The 14,406-nt window shown below is 37.3% G+C and overlaps 1 protein-coding gene across 1 annotated transcript; it reads right to left on the bottom strand.

The window, feature by feature from the left end:
* Positions 1-167: 167 nt before the first annotated feature.
* adipoqa (adiponectin, C1Q and collagen domain containing, a) lies at positions 168-3,547 on the bottom strand. Its single transcript, XM_048174746.1, is given in 4 exon segments — positions 168-1,227; positions 1,230-1,337; positions 2,726-2,960; positions 3,054-3,547. Coding segments are annotated over 3 exon segments (774 nt in total). The 5' UTR covers positions 2,952-2,960; positions 3,054-3,547; the 3' UTR covers positions 168-787.
* Positions 3,548-14,406: the final 10,859 nt, after the last annotated feature.

The following is a 14,406-nucleotide window of genomic DNA, read 5'->3' as shown; positions in this document are numbered from 1 at the left end:
TCATTCATAGAGCAATTCAATACTACAAACTAATTAATTATCAATACATTTTCTGTAAAGCTGCTTTGAAACAATATGTATTGTGAATAGCACTATACATATAATTTGAATTTAATTGTAATTGACACACACACACGTTCAGTAATAATGAAATAGTCTGCACCAAATTAGCATACAAATCCATTTTTAATAACAAGCACCCCACCAGTACATATGTTACTTTCACAGTTTAAACTTTGAGTGTCAGTAATATGACACATAACTTGGGAGTTTAGAGAGATGATAAAACACTCCACAATGTGACGCAGAGACCTCCATTAGCCTAAAATACTTCTAATTAGCATCAATAAATATAAATTCTCAACAGCTGTGATGCTATTTTGGTTAATTAAAAACTATGGTATACCAAAAGAGCTGCTGCAACATACAAGATCAAAAGTATTTTACACCCCAACACACAATCTAAGCAAAAATATAATTATAAGGTCATAGCTCAGCATGTATGATGACATATACTGACCTTGAACACTGATTAAAGTATCAGCTAGGATGATGTGTGCTAAAATACACAACAACTGCTGTATTGAAAGGAAGCCAGTTGGCTAGATGTGACGTTTAGCAGGGTGGCAGGAAGACTCCCTGTGATCAGGCCTAAAAATCTAAAAATGTCAGGGCTTATGACAGTATAAAAAAACCCAATGCAAATAATCTCTGCATGCTGCATTAAACTGATTGTGCAATGAGATTAAGTGAACATATGTATACAAATACATCCACATAGATGGTGTCATCGTCTGCGGTTGTCAAATGGGTTGCTTAAGATTTTAGGAGTCAAAAGGAAGCCAGTGAAGGTGGAGTCGTTGTTGTTATCAGCATAAATCCCTGCATCAAATATGTCATCATACAACTGTAGCCAAACCTCATCTCCAGCAGACAGATTTAAAATCGCCCCTCCGGAGGCCTGATCCAGATTTCCGTTGTGGAACTGGTCAAGAGTGAAAGCCACAGTCCGGCCATTTCGAAACATAGCTACTTTAGTCTCCTTCCCGTTGATAGTGAGGTGATATGTGAAGTAGTAGATCCCAGGGATTGCACAGCGAAACTTTCCGGAGATTTCATCGTAGTGGTGCTGCTCATTGTAGAAGGTCTTTGTGAAGCGGATGGGAGCTCCACTAGCGGGGCTGATTTTAGCTGTAAGGCCCATGCTAAAAGCAGAGTGGTAGGGAAGGAACCCTCTCCACTTTCTCCTTTCAGACCTGGGTTACCAGGAAATCCTCTTTTGCCTGCAGGTCCCTCGTCCCCTGGTTCACCTGGCTCTCCATTTGGTCCCTTGGGGCCTTGACAAAGATAATTGAAGAGACTTAAGCCACGTTCACACAGCAGCAGTGTTGTGTTGATAAAGGTTTTTTTAGTAGCAGTAATGGTTCCATGATGAACCTTTAACATCCATGGAACCTTGCATTCCACAAAAAAGTTCTTTATAGTGGAAAAAGAGTTCTAAATTATTAAAATATTCTTCACGCTAAGAAAAATAAATGCTTCTTTTAAGAACTGTTCACTGAAAGGTTCTTTGGGGAACCCAAAATGGTTCTTCTATGGCATCACTTTTGTAAGCTTTATTTTTAAGAGTGTGTGTATACAAAATGTCTATTACGATTATGATATCTGATGGATGGCATATTTCATGGTTAAAGGCAGCTGCACAGACCCAAAATAAAAACATTTTTGATGCATTTTGTAATGTCAGTTTCTCAATTACACGCTGAGGGTATTTATATTTACTGTATGCATTTATATGTTTTTACCTGATTTATTTTGTTTGGTTTTCATAGAGTGATTTTCTGTGAATTGTATTGAAACCAATCAGGGTCTATTTTGATATTACACATTAAAGGGATAGTTCACCCAAAAATGAAAATTTGATGTTCATCTGCTTACCCCCAGGGCATCCAAGATGTAGGTGACTTTGTTTCTTCAGCAGAACACAAATGATGATTTTTAACTCCAACCGTTGCGGTCTGTCAGTTGTATAATGCATGGCAATGGGAACTTCATCTATAAGAGTAAAAAAAAAAAAAACATGCACAGACAAATCCAAATTAAACCCTGCGGCTCGTGATGACACATTGATGTCCTAAGACACGAAACGATCGGTTTGTGTGAGAAACCGAACAGTATTTATAGAAATTTTTCACCTCTAATACGCCACTATGTCCAACTGCCTTGAGCATCCGGTTGGTGAGGCCAGAAAACGCGTTCTGACAATGGAAGTGATCTCTCGCATTCATTGAAGTATAAGCGCGAGAGATCAGAGCAAGGTTTTCAGACCTCACCAACCGGATACTCAAGGCAGTTGGACATAGTGGTGAATTAGAGGTAAAAAATGATATAAATACTGTTCGGTTTCTCGCACAAACCGATCGTTTCGTGTCTTAGGACAGCCACAGGGTTTAATTTGGATTTGTCTGTGCATGTTTTTTTTTTTACTCTTATAGACTAAGTTCCCATTGACATGCATTATACGACTGACAGACCGCAACGGTTGGAGTTAAAAATCATCATTTGTGTTCTACTGAAGAAACAAAGTCACCTACATCTTGGATGCGCTGGGGGTAAGCAGATAAACATCAAATTTTCATTTTTGGGTGAACTACCCCTTTAAAGTGTGGTTAAAGTGTACTATTCATGGGCACTTAATACTATTAGTAGTCTGATAATGAATCACCTGGATCTCCGATATCTCCCTTCTCCCCCTCACGCCCATCACGTCCATCCCGCCCGGGGATTCCATTGAACCCTGGGGTTCCAGAAACACCCCTCATCCAGCGAGCACAAGGTTCCCTACTGTCCTGCTCAGCCAGCTCTGTGTTCTCCTCCTGAGAGATGCCCAGTCTGGCTGCCATTACCACACAAAGCACAGCTATCCATGCATGCTTCATCATAAGAGCCATTTGATCAATCTGTTGTGTTACAATGATAAAGCATTTAGAAAAGTATAGCCATTGTTAATTTTATTGTTAATTTCGAGAATAGACAAGCATGTTTTGTCCTACCTGGCTATCAAAAGTGTGTCATTTACAGTCTTTTGTGTGGAGTGATAGCTTGAGCTGTTGTCCTTTTGCCTTTTGAGATCTTGTGTGCAAGCTAAAAATATCTGACTGGACATGCAAAGCAGCTGTTGGTATTAAACAAGCAGTCACACTATCACATTCAGATAAGACCGTGTGAGTTTTCTATATTTATTGTTGTTGACTGATTCATTTCCTGCTGCCTGCTGGTCAGTTTAACGCACACTTAGTGTGAGCTAATAGTATGTAGCTAATATGTTTTGATTGCTTTGGAAGCTTTCTGAATATTGTGAGGGGTCTGCTTATTTGGAATGAAGGAGATTATTGTCTGTTTACCTAGTAAGACCTATTTAGTTTGGAATCAATACTAGCCATACAATTCACCAATGCAGCTAACATGAGTACAAGGAGAACTTCTGTAATCTAATCATGGGGCGCCACCTTGTGGATAATATAAGTATCGTTATTTATAGAAAAAATGTGTAGCCTTCAGGAGACACGATTAACCAAATGCTCGAATTATTAGATGCATGTTATAATGATTTCTGAAGGATCACGTGACACCGAAGACTTCACAAAAATAATCACAGGAATTAATTTAAAATATGTCAAAATAAAGAACATTTTACATTATTTCACAATTTTACTATTTTTAGCATAAGAAAAAACATTTAAATGTTTTTTTTTTTTTTTTAAATACAGAAATCAAACTTTGGAATCGGAACGTCACGTGTATATGCACACATTATTCATGAACCAGTTCTCTATAACAAAAATTAATTATAGATTATTAAATGCTAGATTATTTATCATAACTATATTTAAATGTAATTCTGCTGTTTGATGCACTGTCAAAGCAGGCTGATCTATAATCAAAATGCTACCTCATCTTTTGATAAGGTTAGCACAACAGAGCTCGACGGACATGGTAGGCTAATTTTATCATAATGCATGATGTAGCTATACCTGTATGAGTCTCCAGATCTTAAGGACTATCAGAGTTAATTAGACGCTTCATTAAAACATAAAACCATTAGATATAAAGGGAGTTCTCCATTCTCTGCTCTTCCCATTTCAGTTCTGCTGCAAAAGGTCAGTGTTCATCTCACAAAGCTCCCTATGTGCTACCTGACACTTCACTGAACTAATTGTATAGCTTGTACTGATTATAAAATGCCAACATATTTTGGTTAAACAATGTTTTGCTGAAAATGTCATGACTATGAATAATCGTCCTCCTATTTCGCCTTTGAATCAGCACCACAGATCTACTACTGTGTTTGTTTAAGCGGACATCAGGTGTAAGCACAATGAACACATTAGTTGTGGTGAGAGCAATAATTGCTCATAATGGGTCCTTCATACATATACAGGGTCAAAGCTTTGCTGAAAAACTTGTCACAATCTACATTTCTTTGTCTGATTGATAGTTAAATCATTAGGATATTTAGAAAAGGTCATGTTCCATTCAAATATATTGTAAATTTCCTACCATAAATATATCCAAAATTTATTTTTGTGATATGCATGGCTAAACACTTCATTTGAACAACTTTAAAGGCAATTTTCTCAATATTTTGATTTATTTGCATCCTCAGATTCCAGATTTTCAAATAGTTGTATCTCAGCCAAATATTGTAATATCCTAACAACCCATAAATCAATGGGAAGCTAACTTATTTTAGCTTTCAGATGAGGCATAAATCTCAAATTCAAAAAATTGACCCTTATGACTGGTTTTGTGGCCCAGGGTCACATATTAAACTAAGCATTTAAATATCATCTTACTAAGACGTACGATTGACAACTGATATTTATATACATTTTATGTAAAAAGTCTGCTTTACTGTTATAAAGATCTCATAGATTTACATGAAATAATCTGACATTTTGGCCATTTAAATATCAGCAAAATTGCATATTTTTGCTCAGTTTGGACCTCTGAATAAAAGTGAGGTGTTTTTCCAAAGTATGAGCTTCATATTTTCCTATATCATATAAGCCATGAAAGACTGATGTATCAAATATGATACTTAATAACACATTCACACAAACCCATATGCAAACATTTAAAAAATTTTGTTTTTATATTTTATATAAATATAAAATTCATATAAAATGTTCAATTTAATATACATACACATTGTATATACAGAATATATTATCATATATTCAATAAACTGTTTAATTTAATATATATATATATATATATATATATATATATATATATATATATACACAACAAGCATCCCTATATATATATATATATATATATATATATATATATATATATATATATATATATATATAAATATATATATACACAGACTATTATTTCATATTTACAGGGTTGAGGGATGCTTGTTGTACTCGCCACTTTCTGGTGTTGACTATATTGTACAAAAGAAAGAGAACACCAAATATTTACAAAATATGCAGATTTGACATATTGGCCTTTAAAACATAATGACTTGGTAAAGCCATTTAACTATTAGCAATGTAGATTTAGAGGAGCATTTTAGAGCCGTTTTGGTAGAAGTTTTATACGCTCAAACAAAAAGCGAAAACTGGAGCATTAAATGTAAGTAGTAAGTAACATGCCAAGTAATTAACCCGGTTTTTACATGAAAGCACTATATTTAGTTCAGAGACCTTGAGGAGATTCATTCTATTGAACCAGTTGGCTTTTGCAAACACAAGTAACATGCATCTGCAGGGAAAGGCATCATTGAGATCATTCAGGGCACACTCACACTGCACTAATCAGAGTTGAAATGTAAATCAAGAGTGCATCGATTACCATGGATACAAATGAGGAAAATGAGTTTCAACCCAGGGGTTCGTATGAAGAGGAAAAGCCCTGTGAACAGCATGAATGGTAGAAGGCAAACTAAATAGGCTTATCTTACTACTGCAGAGGTTTCCATTATGCCCAGTTAGAGTAATTTCGTGGCTGCTTGTTTGCAGCTCTAAAAGGATACCTCTGGAATTGGATTATACAGGTAATGGAATATACTGCGAGGGGTTTATTACGATTATGACAGCTTCATTCGGGAGGGAAAAATATGCAGTTACAGTTAAAAATGGGTTTTCATGACATCCCATGTTTCAAAATAAACAGTTTGAAAGTGTAACTTTAAATGAATATCGTTGGAGGTAGAAAGTTGCCAGGCTGAAGTTTGAGGAAAAGTTCTCAAAGCCCGTCAAAGTCTATCTCTCTCTCTTTGAAGACAGCTCAGGCAAGCTGCTAGTTAGCTCAAACAGAGCTCGCTATTGGATAAACATTAGCCGAATGACCCACTGATCCCTTTAATCACAAATGGGGATGAGATAATGAAAATTAGGGACATTTCATTGTGTGCCAGTGATATTAACGTTTGATCAAATAGCGCATTCAGTAAGTTCATCTTCCATACCTCTAATGATTAGCTTAATGAAAGTCTCAGTAAACAGTCACCTCTGAACTCTTTACATCTGAGAGGCTTAGCCATATGATAAGCTGACACATTTCTGAAATGAAAATCAGGCTTTACATTACTAGTTCAGCTTAATATATAATTGAAATTTAGAATGAAATAGATTGAGGAATTTGGTAAGAACTATGAATCCCTTTTTTTTTTTTTTTTTTTTTACATATATATACTGTATGTTGTTTTTTTATTATGTGCTAGCAGCTTACAGCTATTAGACTCAGAGAACTTTTTAAAATTTCATTTAAATTTTTAAAAATGATTAAATAAATAAAATAGGATAAAAATAAATTGAAATTACAACTGTATGCCATTTTAATTAAATGATTAAAATAACACTTGTAATGTGCAATATCTAGCACATTAACTACTATTTCACTTCATTTTAGTATTTAGGGTTTATAACACTTTATTATTTCACTGAGACAGTAAAAATGGGGACATGTTCGAGGAAAGGACGAGCAACCAAAAATGGGAAAACAAAGATGTCTGGTCACTATAACATATGACTATGAGGAAGGCAACTGTGCTGGTTTTTAATGAAGATTTATGGCAGCGTGGCAGATCATTTCTCAAAGTCCAGATATGAAGTTTTTATGAAAATCATTTGGAAGAAACATCATTCATACATTGGAGAGCAGAAGAAAACGATTCACTCTCTGGGTTGTTCTTCAGTATTTAGGTACATTTATTACAGTTCATTAGGTGAGAGTGCAGGACTTACAAACACAGCAGATAAACTTGCTGTTATAGATGTGGATGCTGCTTTAAAAGCATCGATGGGTCACTCACTGCAAGGATTTGATTGCTGGGATATGAGAGGCCATGGACAGATCTTCCTTTGGCCTTAAAGCACATCTATCATCATAAAGGAGAGTAACTGGGGAAGGTCTGACTGACAAGCTGGAAAATTATATGATTAGATTTATGATGCTGCATGAACATTTCACAAAAATAAATTTTTGTAACAAGCCTATACGAGCAATATCACACGAGTAGCCAGAGTAATCCACAGGCCGAGTGCCGTAGCTAATCACAGCGTGCTGATATACAGCCATAACGCACGGCTACTCATGTGATATTGTGTTTATACAACAGTTCGATGGCACGAGTGTGTAAATAAATAAGAAATAACAACAGAGTGTCTTTAAAACCCTCTTTTGTGCAGAACTACTTCATTCCGCCAAGGATTCAAATCTCAGGTGTGTTTCCCGAAAGCATCGTTAGCCAACTATAGTCGTAGGTCCCATTGAACTCTATTGGTAATGACGGAACTTGCGACCATAGTTCGCTTTGGGAAATGCAGCCCAGGACAGTTTGACCAAGGCTCCGTTACTAATTCTAAAACATCACTTTAGAACCAACAAAGGAATGTTGAGTCCCTCCATTGAAACCTTTGTTAATAAAACGGATAGTTCCGGCCCTTGATTCTAATTGGTTGAGCCATGTTCAAAGCATAGACTGTAGAAAAGTACGGACGACGCACCTTCGCTCTCTTCCATTGTAGTAACTGAAACCGCCAGTGTGTCTATATGGCGCTGACAACTTGAGTCCCGATTCTGCGCAGTAGTGAGCACGAAATGATGCTGAGATATCAAGGTCCCGCCCAAACTCAGAACAACTCATTATTTCGGTGCCAACTGACTTTTTTCTGGATCTTCACGAGGTGACTAGAGCTTTAGCTTTATCCATTATAAAAATCTATTTGAATGTCCGCTGAGGTCTGAAGTCTCATTCATTCAAGTATAGGTTTGCTGCCATCTAATGCCGTATTAATATATTTTTCACTCAGTTCAAATTATGCACTAATGTACCCTTTTCCAAAACCAAATACAACATATTATTTATATAAAATAATATTTATTGAACAACAATATTTAAATTAACAACAATATCCATTATAAATGACAAAAGGAAAATAAATACAACCGTAGCTACAATTCAGTCAAACATACAGGTGCTGGTCATAAATTAGAATATCATCAAAAAGTTGATTTATTTCACTAATTCCATTCAAAAAGTGAAACTTGTATATTATATTCATTCATTACACACAGACTGATATATTTCAAATGTTTATTTCTTTTAATTTTGATGATTATAACTGACAACTAAGGAAAATCCCAAATTCAGTATCTCAGAAAATTTGAATATTGTGAAAAGGTTCAATATTGAAAACACCTGGTGCCACACTCTAATCAGCTAATTAACTCAAAACACCCGCAAAGGCCTTTAAATGGTCTCTCAGTCTAGTTCTGTAGGCTACACAATCATGGGGAAGACTGCTGACTTGACAGTTGTCCAAAAGATGACCATTGACACCTTGCACAAGGAGGGCAAGACACAAAAGGTCATTGCAAAAGAGGCTGGCTGTTCACAGAGCTCTGTGTCCAAGCAAATTAATAGAGAGGCGAAGGGAAGGAAAAGATGTGGTAGAAAAAAAGTGTATAAGCAATAGGGATAACCGCACCCTGGAGAGTAGGGCTGGGCGATATATCGCATGCGATTGTCACGCGCATTTCGTCAGTAAAGCCGGTTCCCTGATTGCCGCTAAATCGCCATCACCTGCTTACAGATGGAGCGGCATTTAATAGACAGAGCCGTAGATCACTGATAAGCCACGCAATATCGCGTTCATTATCGAAGGCGATTCATCTGCGATATGAATGCGATATTGCGTGGCTTATCAGTGATCTACGGCTCTGTCTATTAAATGCCGCTCCATCTGAAAGCAGGTGATGGCGATTTATCGGCAATCAGGGAACCGGCTTTACTGACGAAATGCGCGTGACAATCGCATGCGATATATCGCCCAGCCCTACTGGAGAGGATTGTGAAACAAAACCCATTCAAAAATGTGGGGGAGATTCATAAAGAGTGGACTGCAGCTGGAGTCAGTGCTTCAAGAACCACTACGCACAGACGTATGCAAGACATGGATTTCAGCTGTCGTATTCCTTGTGTCAAGCCACTCTTGAACAACAGACAGCGTCAGAAGCGTCTCGCCTGGGCTAAAGACAAAAAGGACTGGACTGCTGCTGAGTGGTCCAAAGTTATGTTCTCTGATGAAAGTAATTTTGGGGTGCCATGTCATCAGCTGGTGTTGGTCCACTGTATACCAGGAAGTTTTAGAGCTACCAGTACCTGGTTTAAGGACCATGGTATCCCTGTTCTTAATTGGCCAGCAAACTCGCCTGACCTTAACCCCATAGAAAATCTATGGGGTATTGTGAAGAGGAAGATGCGATAATCCAGACCCAACAATGCAGAGGAGCTGAAGGCCACTATCAGAGCAACCTGGGGGCTCTCATAACACCTGAGCAGTGCCACAGACTGATCGACTCTATGCCACGCCGCATTGCTGCAGTAATTAAGGCAAAAGGAGCCCCAACCAAGTATTGAGTGCTGTACATGCTCATACTTTTCATGTTCATACTTTTCAGTTGGCCAAGATTTCTAAAAATCCTTTCTTTGTATTGGTCTTAAGTAATATTCTAATTTTCTGAGATACTGAATTTGGGATTTTCCTTAGTTGTCAGTTATAATCATCAAAATTAAAAGAAATAAACATTTGAAATATATCAGTCTGTGTGTAATGAATGAATGTAATATACAAGTTTCACTTTTTGAATGGAATTAGTGAAATAAATCAACTTTTTGACGATATTCTAATTATATGACCAGCACCTGTACAAAACCAGTACAGAATGTAAGTTAAATATAGCCTTAATATTAAATTATTAAATTTAAACATAGTCCAATTCGATTTGCTCAGGAACAAGTAATAGATTAATAAGACCAAAGATTGCCTGTTTTATGTACCCAAAATAAACTGTATCTCATGTTTAACCACTATAAGAGCCAGTGGCAAATCCCCGAAGCACTGGCCAAGATTAAGCTGTTCTCGGTGGGTACACGAGCACTGAACGGCCGCTGATGGCCTGGAGCTCGCATCTCTGAAAACATCTAAACAAATTGTAAAATAGGTTCTATGATTAAATATGAGTAACATATTTCAGGTCTAAACAACTACATTCTTGCCTAAAAAATCTTCAAACTACAGTTCGTGGCACAACAAGTGTAGTATTTGTAAAAATGTGGCGGATATGCTCGGCCGCCTTGACACTCACTTCAAGCGGAGTGATTCGGTCAGATTCGAGAACCAGAAAGAACTGTTGTATAAATATATATAACAACAATGCATGCCTATAAATAACAAGCATGCATAGTTGCCATAGTTGCACTAAAGCACCAAGTTAGTGTTTGTAGAAGTTATTTAGCATAGTAACATTGGGCTATGTACAGATGGGACAGGTACAGACAGTGCATGGCACTCTTCTGATGCCACAGCAGGTCGTCCAAGCAGCCTTCGCTTGATGGATGGCTTTTATTTTGCTGTCAGCCTTGAACTATTTTGGTGTTTATCTTATTAGCTTCTCCCAATACACTGTCATTAATCTTTTACAGTCAAGACAGAGGAGATTTTACAACAATCACTTGCAATTACCTTCGGAAATGTAAAATCATTTTTATTACAATCTATAAAATTCTTCTTATTTTTAATTATTTATTTAATTTGTCCACTACTAATGTCTACAGCAGATTTTTATTTATTATTTTGTGGTGGAAATAATTTTTTTTAATGTTTTGATTTGAGTAAATTGTGTACTAGGGATAATTTAATTTAAAATTTAATTTTATGCATTGTAAAATAAATAATATTTTCAAATAATTTGGCAAAATTACATCTTTATTGGCAATGACCCAGAATAAAAATATTCTGACACATCACACATCTCAAGCTCTTCACTTAATACAGCTGTCTCAAATACAAAAGAACTCAGTTTTATGAAACAAAAAGATGACTAAAAGATTCTTGTCTTGTTTTGTTTATTATTATGCATGTTTTTAAATGGTTTTAAACCAACTAATCCATAAAGACAACACAGATCGAATTGATTTAGAGGGAAATTACATATCTGGGGATTGAGTGTCTGATCATTCGAGTTTGTCAGAAGTTATATTAAGTAGTGAGCAGCTGTAATCTTCATAGGCAGTCGAGACGCCTGAGGTCCAAGAGTGTGTGAGAAAGAGAGAGGAAAGCAAAATCTCAGGAGACTACTTCCTCTTTGACAGATGAATCAAGTCCCTGCATCCTCTCCTAGGGCACTGCACACACTCTTCGCTTGATGCCATCAGACTTTCTTGACCTTTGACACACACACAGTCCATTCTACCTCCATTTTTCCTTTGAACACCCATAAGAGTGCATTTTCCCTGATATTTTTTTCTGGAGAAAGCAAGAAGATTGCTGACTGTCTCCAAGGCCCTGTAATGCATCAGTGCACTGTGATGATCTCTGCCTGAGGTAAACGGCTGCCAAACAGTTCTTCCTTACAGCTGAAACTCAAGTGCTGCCTTCAGGCAATAGTTTCACGAATATCCCAGGAGTCCTGCCATTTTAATTATTTTCTTTAGCAGTGAATGCCAGGGGAAGGAAGTGCTTAAACAGTTCTCATTGCCGATTTGATTTTGCTGTACAGAGTGTGGAAAAATTAGTCCCTCAAATAAAATCAATTTTGGCTTAGTTAAAAAGAAAACTTTCAAATTAAATCTTTTGGCAACAGGCAGCAGATGGGTTTGGTGCCAGAAGCCGCTAAGGAATCGCAAGCTCAGTGTGAAGTGTCTGAGAGCGTGACATAACAAATGCAAAGCATCTTTCATCGGACAAGCTCCCTTGATAACGTAAACATCTGTGCGCGATACTGATTCATCATCTGATTTCTAGTGGATCTCCTAGTGGAAATAAACTGCAGGTAAATATGAGTCTGCAGGTATTATGTCATGTCAGAGAGCAGAACATCACTCTGAATCTTCTGTGAAGTTCTGCAGTGGAACTTTTTTGTGGGTGAGCAAAAACGTGCCGATATTGTGTGTGTCCCTTTAAATGCAAATGAGCTGCTGCTCTCAAGAAGAGGGCAGAGTTTAGCAGTGCTGATTACCTCACGCAGACTCGCTGAAAATGTGAGAAACTGTTCAGCCTTTTATGTTCAAACCGGAGTCGGACAATGATGGAGAGACTCAAGAAGAAGTGACAGCAATGCAACAGTTGATGAATTTATGTAGCTGATGTGGAGTTAACTATCTTAAAGTCATTGATTAGCATATTCTGCCATGATAATCTATAAATCAATCGTGTGGGAACTGTTGTAAAATCCTACAGAGCCAGAGAATATAGTGTATGCTGCATGAAGATCGAACAGGTATAGTTTAGTTTAATTACGATTAAAACTTGCTGTCATCTTGATTTTTGTACTGCATTGCAATAACATGGCCTCACCCCTTTTGTTGTATGTTCTCGGGGGCAGGGTTTATGTAAATTTTAAGGTTAGTGATGTCACTAACCCAGGAAAAAGCTTGTTGTACCAGCCGTTTGTTGTAGTCCTTAAAAAGCGATTTCTTTAAAAGATATATCTTCCTTTGCATTGAACTTTGAGCGTCGTAACTTTGCAGATGTTGTTTATGCTCACACAGCAATATTACACACTAACTAACGTTAAAAAAGAGATCATAATCCACCACCCCTTTAAAGGCATTCTAAATTCAGAATGATGCACAGCCCTGGATTAGTTACAATGACACTGCAGTGACAAAGAATGCTGAAATCGGCAACAATTAGATAATCAACAGCTGCTGTAATCGCTATATTGATTATTTTTTCAATCACTTGTGCAGTCCTAAATCTGGCTATTTATCAGGTGAAATTGCTAGCACTGTGGGACCTGACAGGTCTTCCCTGGAGCCACAGACTGCTGCGTTGATGAGCCTCTGACTAGTGGTCAAAAAGCACTGTCGAGATTTACCATTAAAAATATATAAGAAAGAAAGGGTGGAGCTGCTCACAATGGATGAGCGTGATCTCCATTTTCATGACCATCCCTACAGCAAGGGCAGCGGCTGATTGTGATGAATGGATAAAGAAGTGATGACAAAAAACGAGTCTGTCAAGCTCTTAGCAGATGCTGTGATCTATCTATGTAATCTAGGGGACAGTGGATTGCGTCTAGGGTATTGAAGTTGAGCAAATCTTCTGCTTTCCCCAATGCTAAAAAAACTTTTTATCAACTGTTGCTTTCTCCTGTAAAGAGGACATGACAGTCACTGCTGGGGTGAACAATGTTACGTTTTCTAGTAGCATAATAAAATCTCAACCCACTTTGTCTGACAGACTCTGTACTGAAACAAAGATGACAGCTCAATTAGTTTTTGAAATGAAACCTCTGCAAACACATCTGGGGATTTACAGATACAATGTGGATTAATGACAATATAATCCATTATTTATTCTGGAAACAGGGCGTCCAGGCGGACAGGCTCACAGCTGCCTCGGTCAAAGCATGTGTTCTCCCTTCGGGCGCCGTCTGCCATGTCTGACTGCATATGTGGCAGACACTGTCAGCGCTGATGTGTCACTGATGAAATATAAATAAAGTAGAAGCCCAGAATAAACAGATTTTACCCAGCTGCCAATTAGCACTGGACACAAGACTAAAAGCCTGAGATTGCAAGTCGAACAACTCAGAGTTTTTTTAAATTTTATTTTAAAGTTCATTTGAAAATGAACATTTTGTCATTATTTATTTACTCAACCTCATGTTGTTCATGTGAAACTGTCCAACAGAGCCAGGATCTTTCAAGGTTTGTATCACTCTGCTTGTTTGGGTTTGCTGTCCAGATTGTGGTTGGGACTTTTTAGCGACACTTTCTGCAAGTTGCATCATTACCCTACGCCAGTAGGTGGCAATAAGTGACCAGCTTTATGACTAAGCTGTTTGAACCATTCAATTGATTCATTCAAAAATGCAGAC

Source organism: Megalobrama amblycephala, linkage group LG22 (assembly GCF_018812025.1).
Source record: "Megalobrama amblycephala isolate DHTTF-2021 linkage group LG22, ASM1881202v1, whole genome shotgun sequence".
Classification (NCBI taxonomy): Eukaryota; Metazoa; Chordata; class Actinopteri; order Cypriniformes; family Xenocyprididae; genus Megalobrama; species Megalobrama amblycephala.
This window is presented reverse-complemented; position numbering and strand designations above follow the sequence as displayed.